A 19,796-nucleotide genomic window follows, 5' to 3' on the forward strand; every position below is an offset into this window, starting at 1 on the left:
TGACCCCAATTGCTGTTTTACACAAGGCCCAAGCCCACTAGTGACAAGGGGTAAGGATCGGAACAAATCACTTTCACGCTTTTTGCCATTGTAACTATGAGAGAAATTCACTAGTAACAGCAACATCAATCTGATAATTTATATGACAGTCGCATGCAGGATTCGAACCCACTGCTTTCGGCCACCCGTAAGATCACCGTCACAGAGCCTTAACCCACTACACCACAGAGACTATAAAGCCTTGAAACCTGGAATCAAACTGATTCCCGAGGATAAGAAAGATCACTAATCTGTGACCCCAATTCCTGTTTTACACAATGCACAAGCTCACTAGTGACAAGGGGTAAGGATCGGAACAAATCCCATTCATGCTTTTCGCCATTGTAAATATGAGAGAAATTCGCTAGTAACAGCGACATCAATCTGATAATTTATATGACAGTCGCATGCAGGATTCTAACCCACTGCTTATGGCCACCCGTAAAATCATCTTCACAGAGCCTTAACCCACTACACCACAGAGACTATAAAAGCCTTGAAACCTGGAATCAAACTGATTCCTGAGGATAGGAAAGATCACTTATCTGTGACCCCAATTCCTATTTTGTACAAGGCCCAAGCCCATTAGTGGCAAGAGGTAAGGATTATTTGATTTGTTCTGATCCTTACCCCTTGCCACTAGTGGGCTTGGGCCTTGTGTAAAACAGGAATTGGGGTCGCAGGTGACACAGAGGAGGGGTAGAGAGCTGACACATAGGGTTGATCAAAGAATACTGGTGCTAGAAAGATTTGGCATATGGAAAGAATGAGTAAAGAAAGACTAGCAAACTGTGGACTGAGGAAAGTTTTGAGGAAGACCAAGAATGAAATGTGTGGATGGGGTGAAAAAGTTGCTGGATGTAAGAGTTAAGTAGGAAAAGGAGAGGGCAAGAGATATGTGTGAGTGTAGATTGGTTGGGTCCTGCTGTGGAGGTGCATTGTCTGGCAGCATTGCCTCTGAACCAAGTAGTGGGAGGGGGACAGGTATGACCCTTCATCCACAATGAGCTGAGATAGAAGAGACCAGTGGGTGTTGGATGTGTGGGATGGGTGAAGAGTGGATATATATTTTGACTACTATTCCCTGTATTAGGGGAAAATAACTTTGTGGTATATGCATATGTATGTATATGTGTATTATTTTTTCAGTGTTCCTTAGCATGCAAAATCTTGTATTATATCACCACTCGACAAGATGTAAGCCCCTTGAATGCCAATCATTTCATGGAACTCACTCGCAAAATCTCCTTTGGCAAAAAAATTGCACCCATATTAAGGTTTGTATGGTGCATAGTATTCATGCATAATGTGATAAAAATGTTACTGGTAAACACTGTTCTTGTCCTAAAAGAAAAGATTGTAAGGATCATTGAATCCTAAAATTGAAGTTGAGGTGAAATGTAACCGAAATTAATATTTGAACAGGTTGTATCGTGTATTCCGTCCTGACTTGATGACCCAGGTTGTGCATAGTTCACATCGATTACCAAAGGCACCAAAAGTTATGGTAAATGGCCTAGAAGCTGCTAGCAACCGCTTAAATGGAAATTTGGATGTTGACCCAGAAGATAAACAGAATTTGTTCCCACCTTCAGATCATATGAGAAGGGTAAGTCCATCAGTCGGTCCATTGTTGCAGTTTTCCCTTGCAGGAGACCCACAATTTTTAGAAAACTGTGGTACTTAACAGACAAGAAAATTCAAAGGCATCTTGAAAATGACATGAAATAAACCATTAAGAATAATAACTGGGTTGACTTAAACACCAATTGAATATCTACACAGAAACCAAAATCTTTCCCATAGAGCAGTAAATAAGAATGATGGGCACAATTTTATTTAAGAGCCCTCAAACCCACTCAGTCACTGCATAATACATACATATACATACATATACCAAATGCTTTTTCCCCCTTACATGGGGGGGTAGCCAAAAAAGAAAAAGGCATAGAAACCACTCCCACCCATTTCGTTTCCCATATATTCCACTCCTCTCCAACCTCCTCCCAACCTGCTATCTTGGCACCTCCCGGATGATGGGTCATCCTTGCATCCTGTCCACCTCCCTGGGTCAGAAGCAGTGTCGCAAGACACAGCACATCCACAGCAAGGCCACTTCATAAATTCGGCGACCCACCCTCTCCGTCCCCTCATGCAGAAAAGGAGAAGACGGGGAGAAATCCCTTCGGACTGTGTCAAATTTTTTCTCATACATACTTCCTCACCCCCCATCCCCCACCCACTCCCCCTCATGCATCACAGCCTCATCTATACACAACCCCTCTCCATTCACCCCTATCTTCTGTCCTCTCCCGTCCTTCCTCTACAGACATTCCTCTCTTTTGTAAAGCCCCTTTCACCCCATCCATCCATCCATCTCATCCTAGGATGCCCCCGCATATTTACTCCTTCCACCTCCGCCTTCCACACTTCTTTTACTAATCTTTCTTCACTCATTCTTTCCATGTGTCCAAACCATCCTAATACTCTTTCATCAACCCTATCTCCCAACCCCCTTTCCACCCCTGTTCTCCTCCTCACCTCCTCATTTCTCACACTATCTAGCCTAGTAACCCCTATCATACTTCTCAGACATTTCATCTCAAACACATTCAAACTCCTTCTCTCTTCCTCTCTCATGTTCCATGTTTCTGCCCCGTACATTGCTGTAGGCACAATCACTCCTTCATATAACCTCCTCTTAGCATCCATTCCCAGATGTCTATTTCTTATTACACTTTTCAATCCACCAAGGCATTTACTCGCTTCTCTCAATCTACATTCTACCTCCACCCCCACTCCTCCCTTTCCTGTCACATTCGTACCCAAGTATCTGAAACTATCCACTTCCTCCAGTTTCTCACCCTTAATTCTCACTTCCAGCCTACTGTCACTCTCTCCCCCTGTACATCTCATCACCTTACTTTTACCCACATTTATCTTCAGCTTCCTTCTTTCACACACCTTCTCAACTCAGCTTCCTTCTTTCACACACCTTCTCAAACTCTGCCACTAACTTCCTCAATCCCTCCTCTGATCCTGCTACAAGCAGTGTCATCAGCAAACAACAGCTGGGTCACCTCCCACTTTTCTCCACTTTCTTTAATCATCTCCAACTCCTGACCCACTACCCTTGCATTCACCTCTTGCACCATCCCATCCATGTAAAGATTGAACAGCCAAGGCGACATAACACACCCCTGATGAAGTCCCACCTTTACCTCAAACCATTCACTCTCTCCGCTTCTAATCCTAACACAAGCTCTACTACTCTCATAAAAACTCTTGACTGCTCTTAACAGCTTTCCTCCTATCCCATATATCTGCAGTACCTCCCACAGTGCCTTCCTTTCAACCCTGTTGTAAGCCTTTTTCCAGATCCATAAAAGCCCAAAAAACATCCTTTCCCTTTCCTATAGCTTTCTCATATCTGTCTTACCACAAAAATCTGATCTACACATCCCCTACCTGTCCTAAAACCACACTGTTCCTCACCAATTACTCCCTCTGTTTCTCTCCTAATCCACTCAATCAAGACCCTCCCATAAGCCTTCCCAACTACACTCAACAAGCTGATCCCTCTGTAACTACTACACTCACACTTGTCCCCCTCTCCTTTGTAAAGCGGAACTATACAGGCACTCCTCCAGTCCTCCGACACTCTACCCTCTCTTAAACATTAAATAACCTCACCAGCCAGTCCACCATAACTGTACCTCCTTTCTTCAGACATTCTGCATGGCATCCATCCAACCCAGGTGCCTTACCTGCTCTCATCACCTTAACAGCTGCTTTCACTTCATCCTTCCCTATTTCTCCTCCATTTTCCTCACTCATCACTCTCATTTTCTTAGCGCTTCCCACTGCAACTACCTTTCCCTCCCTATCCTCCTTCACATTTAGCAACTCCCTAAAATACTCTGCCCATCTTCCCCTAATTGCCTTCTCTTCTATTATCATCTCTCTATCTGCACCTTTTATTTTTTCTTCTCTACTTGATTCACCTCCTCTTCCTCTATTAATTTCCTTCCAAAACATCTTTTTATTACTTTCAAAATTTTCTGTCATACTCTTACCCCATTTCACATCTGCTCTCCTCTTTGCTTCCTTTCTCTTTACTTTGTACCTCTCATACAATTCCCTCATCCTAATTTGTAGCCAATCTATGAATGCCTGCTTCTTCTCTTCTACACCCTTCTTTGCTTCCTCATCCCACTACTCACTACCCTTCCTTCTATTTCCTCCCGCCCTCCTTGTTCCACACACCATTTTTGCACACCTTATGACTCCCTCCTTGAACCATTCCCATTCCTCCTCTACTCCTAGTTGTACTCTATCCTTTACTCTCTCCCACTCCTCTCTCACCTTCTTCTTATACTCATTTTCCTTTTTTTCCTCATTTAAGAAGTTCACTCAAAGTACCTCCCTACCTTTTGCCCTTTTCCTCTTTCTCCACTTATTCTCCACTCTCAATGTACCTTCCACCAGGAAATGATCTGATATTCCCCCACTCTCTCCCCTTAGAACATGTACATCCTTAACTCTTCCTACCATACTCCTTGTCACCACTATACAGTCCATTAACACTCTATCTGCCACCCTTCCATCCATCACCCTCTCCCATGTGTACCTATGCTTGACTTTCTTCTTAAACACTGTATTTGCTATCATCAACTCTTTCAAGACGCATCTCCACTGCATTATACCACAGAAAATGCAACAAAATACAACTCCAGCATGTATTCTAATCAAATGTCTAGAAAACATTCCCTGGGTACCCCACATAACACCCATACTAAAAGTCATGTATAGTTTTAGCACTCACTGTTTCCTCAACAAACTGAATGAGGAAACAGTGAGTGCTAAAAGTATACATGACTAAGAAAAAACTAGATGGAGAAAGATATAATAGCGGGTCACTACAAGCTATCTTCCCACAAAATACAACTAGGTACAACTAGGTAAATACATATACACCCAGATCACAGACACTCCACAACAGACTACCAAATTCCATGTTTTACCAAAGCTTCCCCAAAAATCAACTTGGCAGAAAAAGCACTCCTCTTAAGGCAAGCAAGTACTGTACTTGCTCAACTACATTCAGGTCACTACCCAACATTAAAACAGTACCCATACAGAATTGGCCTGGCAACAGACAGCAATTGACCCAGATGTAACTGCCACACAGAAGATACAGAGCACCTTATACTGCACTGCCCTTCGCTCAATCCTGCTACACAGCAACCCACATCTCTTTACTGAGTGACTTGTTGGCAGAATTAGTGGCCATGGCCAGTTTTCTGGGGGCCAAGGATCTCCAAGAGAGAACTGAAGCTGCAGATTGATTTTTCTCACTCAACTTTTAGTATGGAATTTGTGATTCTTTGGATGGGAACTGAGTAATGTTACATACATACATATACCAAGGCTCTTCTCCCCCTTACCAGGGAGGTAGCTAAAAAGGACAAGGCACAAAAACATTCCCACCCATTTCATCCCCGAAAACACTCCACACCCCTCCACCCTCCCTCCCATCTTTGCATCTCCTAGATGACGGGTCATCCCTGCACCCTGTCCACTGCCCTGGGTCAGAAGCAGTGTCGCAGGACACAGCACATCCACAGCAAGGCCACTTCATTAAATCGGCGACCCCCCCTCTCCGTCCCCCCATATAAAGGAGAGGACGGGGAGAAATCCCTTCGGGCTGTGTCAAAAATTTTTGCTCACACACACTACCTCACCCCCATTCCCCCGTCCAATCCACCTCATGCATCACAACATTTTCCATATACAACCATTCTCCATTCACCCCTGTCTTCTGTCCTCTCCCGTCTTTCCTTAACCGACATTCCCCTCTTCCCCAAAGCCCCCTTCACCCCATCCATCCATCTCATCCTAGGACGTCCCCTCATGTTCACTCCCTCCACATCTGCCTTCCATACCTCCTTTACTAGTCTTTCTTCACTCATTCTTTCCATGTGTCCAAACCATCCTAATACTCTTTCATCCACCCTATCTCCCAGCTCCCTTTCCACCCCTGTTCTCCTCCTCACTTCCTCATTTCTCACTCTATCTAGCCTAGTAACCCCCATCATACTTCTCAGACACTTCATCTCAAACACATTCAAGTTCCTTCTCTCTTCCTATCTCATGTTCCATGTTTCTGTTCCATACAGTGCTGTTGGCACAATCACTCCTTCATACAGTCGTTTGTGCCAACAGCACTGTATGGAGCAGAAACATGGAACATGAGAGAGGAAGAGAGAAGGAACTTGAGTAGTGTTAGAGCTGTTTAAATCCTTTACTTGTTTTGTGTGTTCTTGCCATTTTGCTTTGTTGTAATGTATTCAGTTGACTTTTAAATAATACTAGAAGAGGGAAAAGGAGAGGGAAATGTTTTGTATTAAGTTGACTTAGTAGGTAGAGAGTTTTAGGATGGTGGTATGTGTTTTGATTAAGTCACTTCCTTATAAGAGGAAAGGGCCTTTAGTGTATACAGTTTTATGGAATCATTGTGAATCTATTTGAATTGCAGAAGAACCCCTACACATCAGCTGTTGTAGTACCACCACTGGAAATAATTTCTTATAGGGAAACTTTGGAGGAAAAGAAAGAAAAACGAATATCTGTGCTGCAGTACAAAAAGTAAGATTTTTTTTCTTCTTGTCTGTGTTTTGATATTTCATTGGATTTTGTGATGTACTTTTTTCTTGTATATATATATATATATGTAGGATGCACAGCTAAATTCAACTTCAGAGCCGAGAGAAATAAACTAGTTTTAAAAAGGAAAATAAGCCTTGCAAAGGTCAAGGATAATAAAAAGATATTTCAGTTAGAAATTAAAAATAGATTTGAAGCTCTAAGAACTAACGAGGACAGCGTGGAAGATATCAATTTGAATTTAGTGAACATTAAGGAATCAGCAGAGAAAGTAGGAAGTACAAAAAACATTAGAGAAAACAAATACTCCAAAGCTACAAATGACCTAATTAAAAGAAGAAGGAACATGCAGATTAAAAGCAGTAGAGATGAAATAGAAAGAGTAGAACTAAACAAGCTTATCAACAAAAGGCAGAGATTAGAGAAAAGAAAGAGAAACATGGACGAAATAGAAGAAACTATTCGGAAAGGTAAAAGTATTAAAGTGACCGAGCGTAAACATGCTTTAGGAAGACAGCAGATGATATGTTTGAAAGATAGAAATGGAGAATTAATTAAATGTAGAGACAAAATGGTAAAAAGAGTAGAAGAATTTTACCAAGAGCTTTACTCGTCGAAGGCCGTAGTTGAGTCAGTAAATTCATGTGTAGACGTTAGTAGTGTACCAGAGATTACAAAGGAAGAAGTAGAATTTGCTCTAAAAACTATGAAAAGAGGAAAAGCACCTGGGGAAGATGGTATATCAATAGATCTACTGAAAGACGCTGGTAAATTAGTTCATATTAAATTAGCTGAGTTGTACACCCAGTGCTTACGTCAAGAGAGCGTTCCGGATGCGTGGTGCAATGCTATAGTGATTTTACTTCTTAAAAATGAGACCAGAAGGACCTTAGTAACTATCGACCGATTAGCTTGCTATCAAACGTATATAAAGTATTCTCCAAGATCCTCACAAATAGACTGAGTCAAGTTTTAGATGGAAACCAACCGAGAGAACAGGCAGGCTTTAGAAGCGGATATTCAACTCTAGACCATTTGCAGGCGATAAACCAACTAATCGAGAAAACGACAGAATATAATATACCTCTGTGTTTAGCTTTTGTAGATTACGAGAAGGCCTTTGATTCAGTAGAACAAATAGCAATACTAAACTCGCTACGCAAACAAGGTACAAACGAACAGATCGTAAGAGTTTTAGAAAAGATTTATTCGAAAGGTACCGCTATAGTTCGACTTCATAAAGATACAGAAAAGATCAAAATCGAGAAAGGAGTACGGCAAGGCGATACAATTTCACCCAAACTATTTACAGCTTGTTTAGAAGATATTTTCAGAAGGTTGAGTTGGGAAAAGAAAGGTTTGAAGATTAATGGCGAATATTTGAACCACCTAAGATTTGCGGATGACATCATTCTTATTTCAGAAAGAGCAGACGACTTGCAAGATATGCTGAGCGATCTAAACAAAGAAAGTATCAAAGTAGGTTTAAAAATGAATAAGAGTAAAACCAAAGTATTGTTCAACACGAAAGTTCAAAGTAAAGAGATTGTAATTGATGATGAGAGTCTTGAGGAAGTTGAAGAGTATAATTATTTAGGTCAGATGGTGAAGGTGACGAAAGATCATGATAATGAGATAAAAAGACGCATTACAATTGGTTGGAAAATGTTTGGTAAGTATAATAAAATCCTGAGAGGCTCTCTACCTTTATGTTTGAAACGTAAAGTTTACAACCAATGCATTCTACCAGCAATAATCTACGGATGTGAGACTTGGAAGCTGACGAGGGCGATGGAAACAAAGCTAAGGACTGCACAGAGGAGAATGGAGAGATCAATGATGGGAATAACACTGAGAGACCGAAAGAGAGCAAGTTGGGTGGGAGAGCAGACTAGAGTGAAAGATATTGTGGAAGCAGTAAAAGAGAGGAAGTGGAATTGGGCAGGTAAGTTGGTGTGAACGACTGATGAGCGATGGAGCAAATGCGTTACTGAATGGACGCCGCGAGATAGGAAGCGTGGAAGAGGGAGACCTGACAGAAGGTGGAGAGACGAGATCGAGAAGTTTGCAGGAGTGACGTGGCAGAGAGTGGCACAGTCGTGTGAATCGTGGAATGCTATGAAGGAGGCCTTTGTTCAGCAGTGGACTCAGGATGGCTGATTTGATTGATTGATATATATATATATATATATATATATATATATATATATATATATATATATATATATATACAGGAGTCTCTCAAATAACGCGGATTCGAATAACACGGATTCAATCATACGCGGATTTTATTTCAAAACCATCTCAAATGTAGAGTATCGTTTTAAAATTCGCGCCGAGTTGGGCACGCATACGCACACACGCGTCAACATCGCAAACATTTGTGGTGACTGCTTTCTATTTTACCATATACAGTCGATCCTCATATAACGTTGTCATTATGTACACTGGGAACTGCTCAAACAAGGGTGTGGGGCGAGGGGATAGCCGTGGGTGGCTGCCTGCGGTTACATGTCAACCTCCGGGTACTGATGCAGGAGGGAGGGAGGGGAGGAGAGGTGGAGTAGGGGGTGGTAGGGGGTTAGCCAACAAGCTTTAGCTTGTCGCTTCCACCACCTGTGCCGTGCTATCGTGAAATTTTACCGCCCTAATCTGTTGAAGTGTAATGTTTCTTTCGTTTGGAACACAACTAATAAGTCTGATAATGACTGCGCTTGTCGTGTCTTAATTTCTCTTATGAGGTTCTTGTTGTTACTGGCGGTGGTGGTTTGGGAGATAAAAAACAGACATATACACGCTTACACATGTGTAGACACGCACACTTAGACGTGTTAGACAACCAATGTATGTTGTGAATGCATGTGCGTGTACACACAAATACGAAGACAGACACATACACGTACATGCTTACTTGTACATGTGAACACAGACACATACATGCATGCACGCAGGCACACACACATGCCACACACACATACATACGCCACATACACACATATATACATATGCCACATACACACACACACACATGTATACGCCACATACACACATATATGTATATACGCAACATACACATATGCGTATACGCCACATACACACATGTATATACGCACAAACACATACGCCACAAACACCACATACATGCGCACACACACACATGCACGCACGCACACACACACGTACACATACATGTTTCTCGGTATTTAATATGGAAAGTCAGCATACGTGGATTTGGTCATACGCGGTAATTTCAGGAACCTAACCCCCGCGTTATTTGAGGGACTCCTGTATATATATATATGTATATATATATGTATATACATATATATATATATACATACATATATATATATATACATACATACATATGTGTATATATATACAGTAGCCGCGAAAAGTTTGGGCGCAAAATTATAGGCGCCCCAACTTTCCCCTAAACTCAAAACATGCGAAAAATACAACTTTCCACCCAAACTTTTCGCTATTTTTCAATGCTAGCGTTTGTACCCGTATTTAGCCGAGACAATACACACTATTTGGCAACTCTGTTTAGGCGCACTCGATGTCACATGGAGTCAGATTCTAAACATCTCTCACGGAGAGTAGTCTTTTTTTTGCAGTGGTCTCTGTTTTTGTGCCTTGATATCTCCGTAATGGGAAGTGGTAAAGAACTGGAAAGAGACACAGTTGTTACAATCATAACCCTCTATAAGGAGGGTTATAAGTGTAAAGATATTGCTACTCGTGTGGGAATTGGGGTGCGTCAAGTGCAAAAGTGGACCAAGAAATTTCGAGACGAAGGAAGTGACATCATTCGTACTCCAAAGCATCACTCTGGTCGGCCAAGGAAGATATCAAATCATACTTCTACGGTTCTAACTGCCTCCTAATAACCGTAGGAGGCAGTTAGAACCGTAGAAGTACGATTTGATATCTTCCTTGGCCGACCAGAGCGATGCTTTGGAGTACGAATGATGTCACTTCCTTCGTCTCGAAATTTCTTGGTCCACTTTTGCACTTGACGCACTCCAATTCCCACACGAGTAGCAATATCTTTACACTTATAACCCTCCTTATAGAGGGTTATGATTGTAACAACTGTGTCTCTTTCCAGCTCTTTACCACTTCCCATTACGGAGATATCAAGGCACAAAAACCGAGACCACCGCAAAAAAAAGACTACTCTCCGTGAGAGATGTTTAGAATCTGACTCCATGTGACATCGAGTGCGCCTAAACAGAGTTGCCAAATAGTGTGTATTGTCTCGGCTAAATACGGGTACAAACGCTAGCATTGAAAAATAGTGAAAAGTTTGGGTGGAAAGTTGTATTTTTCGCATGTTTTGAGTTTAGGGGAAAGTTGGGGCGCCTATAATTTTGCGCCCAAACTTTTCGCGGCCACTGTGTGTGTATGTGTATATATATATATATATATATATATATATATGGAAGTGAGCATTAAGGGTGAAAGACTGGAGGAAGTGGATAGTTTTAGATACTTGGGTGCGAATGTGGCAAGGAAGGGAGGAGTGGGGGTGGAGGTAGAATGTAGATTGAGAGAAGCGAGTAAATGCCTTGGTGGATTGAAAAGTGTAATGAGAAATAGACATCTGGGAATGGATGCTAAGAGATTATATGAAGGAGTGATTGTGCCAACAGCAATGTACGGGGCAGAAACATGGAACATGAGAGAGGAAGAGTGAAGGAGTTTGAATGTATTTGAGATGAAATGTCTGAGAAGTATGATATGGGTTACTAGGCTGGATAGAGTGAGAAATGAGTAGGTGAGGAGGAGAACAGGGGTGGAAAGGGAATTGGGAGATAGGGTTGATGAAAGAGTATTAGGATGGTTTGGACACATGGAAAGAATGAGTGAAGAAAGATTAGTAAAAGAAGTGTGGAAGGCAGAGGTGGAAGGAGTGAATATGAGGGGGCATCCTAGGATGAGATTGATGGATGGGGTGAAAGGGGCATTACAAAAGAGAGGAATGTCTGTGAGGAGGAAGGACAGGAGAGGACAGAAGATAGGGGTGAATGGAGAGGGGTTGTGTATAGATGATGCTGTGATGCATGAGGGAGAGTGGGTGGGGGATGGAGGATAAGGAAGTAGGTATGAGAAAAAAAATTGACGTAGCCCAAAGGGATTTCTCCCCACTTTCTCCTTTTCTGCATGATGGGACAGAGAGGGGGGTCGCTGAATTTATGAAGCGGCCTTGCCGTGGATGTGCTGTGTCTTGCGACACTGCTTCTGACCCAGGGCAGTGGACGGGATGCAGGGATGACCTGTCATTCAGGAGGTGCCAAGATAAGAGGGAGGGAGGAGGGTGGAGGGGAGTGGAATATATAGGAAATGGAATGGGTGGGAGTGATTTCTATGCCTTTTTCTTTTTGGCTACCCCCTGAGTAGGGGGAAAAAGCCTTTGGTATATGTATGTATGTATGTATATATATCTACTCTGTAATTCACATCTGCTGAAGAGGATCACATTTAGTGATTGAAATATATGGATCTTTATACTTTTGCTTATTCTTCTCCAAAAGTGGGTTATCAGTATTGTATATACATATATATATATATATATATATATATATATATATATATATATATATATATATATATATATATATATATACAGACATACATATACCAAGGGCTTTTTCCCCCATACAAGGGAGGTAGCCAAAGTCAAAGCCATAAATCCACTCCCATCCATTTCATCCCCACATACTCCACTCCAATTGACCACTCCTCCCTCTTTTCTTGTCTCTTCCTGGATGACTGGTTATTCCTGCATCTCACCCACTACCCTGGGTCAGAAGCACTGTAGCAAGACAGTACATCCACAGCAAGGCTGGTTCATTTAATTGGCAACCCCCCCCCCTCACCTGTCCCCTCAAGCAAAAAAGAGAAGATGGGAGAGAAATCCCTTCAGTCTGCATCAAAATATCATTCACATATACTCCCCCACCCACTCCCTTCCATGCATCACAGCATCATTCATACACAACCATTCTCCACTGAGCCCTATCTTCTGTCTTCCCCCCTCATTCCTCAACATATATTTCCCTCTTTCCCAATGTCCCTTTTACCCCATCCATCCATCTCATCCTTGGTTGCCCCCTCATGTTCACTCCCTCCACCTCTGCCTTTTACACCTCTTTTACTAATCTTTCTTCACTCATTCTTTCCATATGTCCAAACCATCCTAAAACTCTTCCTTATCTCCCAACTCCCTTTCCACCCCTGTTCTCCTCACCTCCTTATTTCTCACTCTATCCAACCTAGTTATCCCTACCATACATCTCAGGCATTTAATTTCAAACACATTTAAACTTTTCTTCTCTTCCTCTCTTATGTTCCATGTTTCTGCCCCATACAGTGCTGTTGGCACAATCACCCCTTCATAAATCTCCTCTTAGCATCCTTTCCCAAATGTCTATTTCTCATTACACTTTTTAATCCCCTTAGGCATTTACTTGTTTCTCTCAATCTAAATTCTACCTCCACCTCCACTCCTTTTCCAGCCACATTCACACCCAAGTATCTAAAGCTATCCACTTCCTCCAATCTCTCCTCCTTGATACGTACTTCCAATTCCAATTCCAGCCTAGTTTTTTGGTATATAGATAGATAAAAATTATATATCATATTTACAGATTTAAAGCATTCATAAGAGGAATGCATGAATGGAAACAGTGGGAATGGCCAAATGCAGCCTCATCGATGCTGCACAGCCCGGCCCTCATCGTTCTGTTCCGTCCTCATGAGACACGACTGAAGATAGCTATATCGGATTGGCTGGAACTGGCTCTCAGAACTGGTGGGTCTTGATCTCTGTTTGTCTCCCTCATGCTCTCCCTCTTCCTCTCACTCTTTCCTTCCCTCTCTCCCTCCCCTCTCTCCCTCCCCTCTCTCCCTCCCCTGTCTCCCTCCCCTCTCTCCCTCCCCCTCTCTCTCCCTCCCCCCCTCTCTCTCCTTCCCCCCTCTCTCTCCTTCCCCCCTCTCTCTCCCTCCCCCTCTCTCTCTCCCCCCTCTCTCTCCCTCCCCCCTCTCTCTCTCTTTCTCCCTCCCCCCTCTCTCTCTCTTTCTCTCTTTCTCCCTCCCTCTCTTTCTCTCTCTCTCTCTCTCTCTCTCTCTCTCTCTCTCTCTCTCTCTCTCTCTCTCTCTCTCTCTCTCTTTCTCCCTCTCTCTCTCTCTCTCTCTCACTTTCTCCCTTTTTCTCTCTCACTCTCCCCCCTCTGTCTCATTGTCTCTCCTCTCTCACTTTCTCTCCCTTCCCCTTTCTTTCTCTTCCTCTCTCTCTCTCTCTCTCTCTCTCTCTCTCTCTCTCTCTCTCTCTCTCTCTCTCTCTCTCTCTCACTCACTCACTCTCTCACTCACTCTTGCTTACCATATCTCTCTCTCTCTCTCTCTCTCTCTCTCTCTCTCTCTGTCTCATTTTCTCCCTTTTTCTCTCTCACTCTCCCCCCTCTGTCTCATTGTCTCTCCTCTCTCTCACTTTCTCTCCCTTCCCCTTTCTTTCTCTTTCTCTCTCTCACTCACTATCTGTCTGTCACTCACTGTTGCTAACCATCTCTCTCTCTCTCTCTCTCTCTCTCTCTCTCTCTCTCTCTCTCTCTCTCTCTCTCTCTCTCTCTCTCTCTCTCTCTCTCTCTCTCACACACACACACTTTCTGTCTTTCACTCTCTCACTCTCATTTTCTCCCTCTCTCCTTGTCTCCATCTCTCCTTCCCTTCCAGTCTCCTTGTCTCCCTCTCTCTTTGTCTCCCTCTCTACTTTTCTTTATCTCTCTGTCTCTCTTTTTTCTCCTTTTTCTCTTTCTCTTTTTTCTTTCTTCCTTTCTGTTTTGCTCTCTCTCTCTCTCTCTCTCTCTCTCTCTCTCTCTCTCTCTCTCTCTCTCTCTCTCTCTCTCTCTCTCTCTCTCTCTCTCTCTCTCTCTCTCTCTCTCTCTCTTACACTATCTCTCTCTCTCTCTCACACTATCTCTCTCTCTCTCTCTCTTACACTCTCTCTCTCTCTCTCTTACACTCTCTCTCTCTCTCTCTTACACTCTCTCTCTCTCTCTCTTACACTCTCTCTCTCTCTCTCTCTCTCTCTCTCTCTCTCTCTCTCTCTCTCTCTCTCTCTCTCTCTCTCTCTCTCTCTCTCTCTCACTTAGTTACTCCTTTACATCTTGTAGCTTATTTGTGGATTTTGGTAAGGTTGATGACAAAATTTATAGCTCTTGGGCAATTTTCAAACTCAGGTTAAAGATTCTGGTTTTGTAGTTCCACTTTTCAAGGGAAAAGGGGACAAGTGTGAGTAGTAGTTGCAGAGGGATCAGTTTGTTGAGTGTAGTTAGGGAGGCTTATGGGAGGGTTTTGATTGATAGGATTAGGAGAAGAACAGAGGGAGTAATTGATGAGGAACAGTGTGGGTTTAGGACAGGTAGGGGTTGTGTGGATCAGATTTTTGAGGTAAGACAGATATGTGAGAAAGCTTTAGGAAAAGGTAAGGATATTTTTTGGGCCTTTATGGATTTGGAAAAGGCTTATGACAGGGTAGACAGGAAGGCACTGTGGGATGTATTGCAGATATATGGGATAGGAGGAAAGAGGGCATCACTGATTAAATGAAACAGCCTTGCTGTGGATGTGCTGTATCTTGCAACGCTGCTGCTGACCCAGGGTGGTTGAGATGCAGGGATGTCCCATCATCCAGGAGGAGCCAAGATAAGAGGGAGGGAGGGGAATGAATGGAAGTAGAGTATGTGGGGATGGAATGAGTGGGAGTGGATTTTATGCCTTTGTTTTTTGGCTACCACCCTTTTAAGGTGGGCCTTTGATATATGTATGTAGTAGAGTCTGTGTTAGAATCAGAAATGGAGAAAGTGTGTGGTTTGAGGCAAAGGTGGGACTTTGCCAGGGATGTGTTGTGTCACCCTGGCTATTCAATTTATGGATGGAATGTTGTGAGATGGTTTGGACATATGGAAAGAATGAGTAAAGAAAATTAGTAAAAGGTGTAGAAGGCAGAGGTGGAGGGAGTGAACATGAGGGGACAATGAAGGATGAGATGGATGTATGGGGTAAAAGGGGCATTGGGAAAGAGGGGAATGTCTGTTGAGGAAGTAAGGGAGAAGACAGAAGATAGGGGTGAATGGAGAATGATTGTGTATGGATGATGCTGTGATGCGATGCATGAAAGGGAGTGGATGGGGGATGGAGGGGTGAGGGTATATTTATGAAAAATATTTTGATGCAGCCTGAAGGGATTTCTCCCAGTCTTCTCTTTTTCTATATGATGAGTTGGAAAGGGAGGGGTTTCCGTTTAAATGAAGTGGCCTTACTGTGGATGTGCTGTGGTCTGCTGCACTGCTTCTGACCCAGGGCAGTTGGCAAGATGCAGGGATGACCCATCATCCAGGAGGAGCCAAGATAAGAGAGAGGGAGTGGAGTATGTGTGGATGGAATGGGTGGGGGTGGGGTTTATGCCTTTGTTTTTTGGTTACCTCCCTTGAAAAGGGGAAAAAGCTTTTGGTAGATGTATGTATGTATTAATGCAGCAGAGAGGTTAAGGTTTAGTTTATTATTTTTCTAAAGGTGTGAGAATACATATTTATGTAGAAAATTATGTAGTAAGAGGATGTTTCATATATTTACAGAAGTTATAGAAAGAGCTAATAATGTTGAGCGGATACATACATTATTGAAGGCAGCAGCCAAGCTCATACAAAAGACAGACACCCGCATCCCAGTGCTGAATCACTTTGTGGCAGAATTTCTTGAACAGTGGGATGGAGAAAGCTTCATTGATCTGGTATGTTCACAAAAATTGCTTGTTATTTTTATTTGTTTACCAGGTATTCAAAGCCACACCTATGAATGGAATTGGGGGACTATGTGGTGACTTATGATGGTTTTTGAGTTCTTAGAAGTGATGGATTTCTTGTTTCTTTGCCAATTGTTGGCATTCCATCATTGTCAAGAACAACTGCAAGGTCCATCACTTTGTTATGCAAGGCTTCACATGTGATATGCATATGTCCTTTACTCCACATATGAAAGACCTCACAATGAGAAAAAAAAATTAAATGTACTAGGATCAGTGGCAAGCATAGGATTTGGCCAGAAGAAAGAAATTGATTACAGTTTACAAATAACTTTTTTGAGTCACAATTGACTATGCCTCTCTAGCATGGTTCTTGGGATTCAAGAAAAGAAAGACATCTTACAGACAGTACAAAGCAAAGCTCTAAAAATGATGATTCCAAAGTCACTATAACTGATCACCTGCACCAAGAAACAGTGTCTTTCCATAGAACAGTGCATGGAAGTAATAGGCACAATTCTGTGCAAGAGCCCTTGAACCTATCCGTCCTTCCCACCACATCACACAAGCAAGCTAACCAGACTCATACATACATGTACCAATTGCTGTTTCCCCCTTACAAGGGAGGTAACCAAAAAACAATGGCATAAAATCCACTCCCACCCATTCCATCCCCACATACTTCATTCCCATTCACCCCCCTCCCTCCCATCTTGGTATCTCGCCCACTGCCTTGGGTCAGAAGCAGTGCAGGAAGACAGAGCACATCAACAGTAAGGCTGCTTCATTTAATTGGTGACCCCCCTCTCCATCCCCTTGTGCAGAAAAAGAGAAGACGGAGAAATCCTTTCAGGCTGCATCAAGTATCATTCACACATACTTCCTCAACCCCAGTCCCAGCATCACAGCATCATCCATACAAAACCATTCTCCATTCACCCTTATCTTCTGTCTTCTCCCTTCCTCAACAGACATTCCCCTCTTTCCCAATGCCTCTTTTACCACATCCATCCAACTCATCCTTGGTTGCCCCCTCATGTTCACTTCTTCCACCTCTGCCTTCCATACCTCTTTTACTAATCTTTCTTCACTCATTCTTTCCATGTGTCCAAACCATCCCAATAATCTTTCATCAACCCTATCTCCCAACTTCCTTTCCACCCCTGTTCTTCTCCTCACATCTTCGTTTCTCACTCATTCCAACATAGTAACCCCTATTGTTCTTCTCAGGCACCTCATCTCAAATGCATTCATAAGAGAGGAAGAGAGGAGTTTGAAGTTGTTTGGGATGAGGTGCCCGAGAGGTGTGGTAGGGGTTGCTGGGCTGGATGGGGTGAGAGATGGGTAGGTGAGGGGGGAGCGGGGATGGAAAGGGAGTTGGGAGATGTGGTTGGTGAGGAAGTATTAGGATGGTTTGGATATGTGGAATGAATGACTGAGGAGAGATTAGTGAAAGAAGTATGGAGGGTGGAGGTGGAAAGAGTGAACATGAGGGGGTGACCAAGGATGAGATGGATGGATGGGGTAAAAGGGGCATTGGGAAAGAGGGGAGTGTCTGTTGAGGAGGAATGGTAAGAGAAAAGGAGGCACATTGGTCATCAACTCTCCTTATATGAAAAAGTAGGAACAAAATCGTTGAAGTTGATAGAAATCTTGAGTTTGATGCAGAGATTGTGTGTCAGCCTCTCACAGGTATACCTGTATGTAGAGGTGAGGATGTTTTTAAGTTTTGAAGATAGGTGATGGACAAATGATTCTTTCAAACATTCATTTCTCAGGATTACCTCTAGTAGGTATCTATCATTGGTCCCAGGTTTGATTGTAAAGTATGTAAAGTTATTCCATGAAAGCCATTACACAAGTTGATTGGATGTTTGACATTGTATTATGGTATAAAGCTAAAGTGAAATATATGTACAGTAGCTCACAAAAGTATTGTTATTCAGATATTGATAGATTTGAAGCTACAATCTGATAATTGATATTTCAGTAGGTTTGGTATTCTTGCATAGATATATCTCATGATGAAAGCAGTTCTTTTGCTCCTTCTCATAAGCTGTCTACAGTCATTAGCTACTACTATACTGGGAAGCTTTTACTAAAGAGACAGAACAACATTTTGAAACATTTAACAGTACACCAATCACAAACATAAACAATGCTGTGCACACTTTTAATACAATCATACAAAACGCAGACAAGAGATACATCCCTAGAGGCAACAGAAAATCACACAACCCCAACTTCACACCAGAAATCCAAGACCTCATCAGACAACGTGACACACTTAAACACGATACCCCCACACCTATCCCTCAAAACATAGCAGACCAAATACAAACACTAAACACTGTGATTGCTAATAAAATACACGAACAAAAAACACAAAATTGGCAAAATTTTATCAATGCACTTGATCACAAAACAAACACCAGCAAATTGTACAAAACACTCAACAGCATTACACTATCCAACAGTAACACTACACGCTCTCACGCAGCAATAATCACAACAACAGATAATCTACCCTCAAACAGACAACAAGCAAACGCACTCATACGTCATTTTGCACAGACAAGCCATCTCACTTCTCACCCTGACGACCGACGCACCATTCGACGTAAGAAAGACTTCCCCACAGACTCAGACTATACACCCTTCATAGACAGTCAGACAAAACTCATAATACATAATCTCAAGCACTCATCTGCCTGTGGCCCTGATAACATAAGCAACATCCACCTAAAACACATTGGACCACAAGGTATACACGCACTCACAAACATTGCAAACTACAGCTATTCACACAACACTATACCTGACATCTGGAAGCATGGTAAAATAATCACCATTCCAAAACCGAACAAAGACCCAACAATCCCAACATTGCACCGCCCAATCACACTTCTCTGCACCCCCTCTAAAGTCATTGAATGCGTAATACTTAAACTTGTCACACCACATATTCCCCTTGCTGACTCACAACACGGTTTTAGGCCACTACACTCCACAAACACTCTTCTGATAAACCTCACACAAAGAATTTTAGATGGCATCAATTCAGATAGGCCCCACCACAGAACACTTCTCATAACATTAGACATTAGTAAAGCTTTTGATGCTATCCCCCGCCACAACCTAACAAATAGAATATATAACACAGACATGCACAATAACACCAAAAGATGGCTGGCCAATTATCTGGCAGGTAGGAATGCTTACGTGTCATATAATGGCCAATCATCGCACATCAGAAACATTAAGAATGGAGTACCACAGG

The 19,796-nt window shown here is 42.6% G+C and overlaps 1 protein-coding gene across 1 annotated transcript in view; it reads left to right on the top strand.

The window, feature by feature from the left end:
- Positions 1 to 19,796, top strand: part of LOC143018415 (centromere protein I-like) — a 56,039-nt gene that overhangs the window by 14,884 nt on the left and 21,359 nt on the right. The window contains exons 5-9 of the mRNA XM_076173771.1: positions 1,189 to 1,316; positions 1,465 to 1,648; positions 6,578 to 6,687; positions 13,362 to 13,525; positions 16,350 to 16,504. Of these exons, the coding sequence (XP_076029886.1) occupies positions 1,189 to 1,316; positions 1,465 to 1,648; positions 6,578 to 6,687; positions 13,362 to 13,525; positions 16,350 to 16,504 (741 nt within the window). The remainder of the gene's footprint in view (positions 1 to 1,188; positions 1,317 to 1,464; positions 1,649 to 6,577; positions 6,688 to 13,361; positions 13,526 to 16,349; positions 16,505 to 19,796) is intronic.

The sequence above is a fragment of the Oratosquilla oratoria genome, chromosome 34, assembly GCF_046742065.1.
Source record: "Oratosquilla oratoria isolate Oo_2021 chromosome 34, ASM4674206v1, whole genome shotgun sequence".
Lineage (NCBI taxonomy): Eukaryota > Metazoa > Arthropoda > Malacostraca > Stomatopoda > Squillidae > Oratosquilla > Oratosquilla oratoria.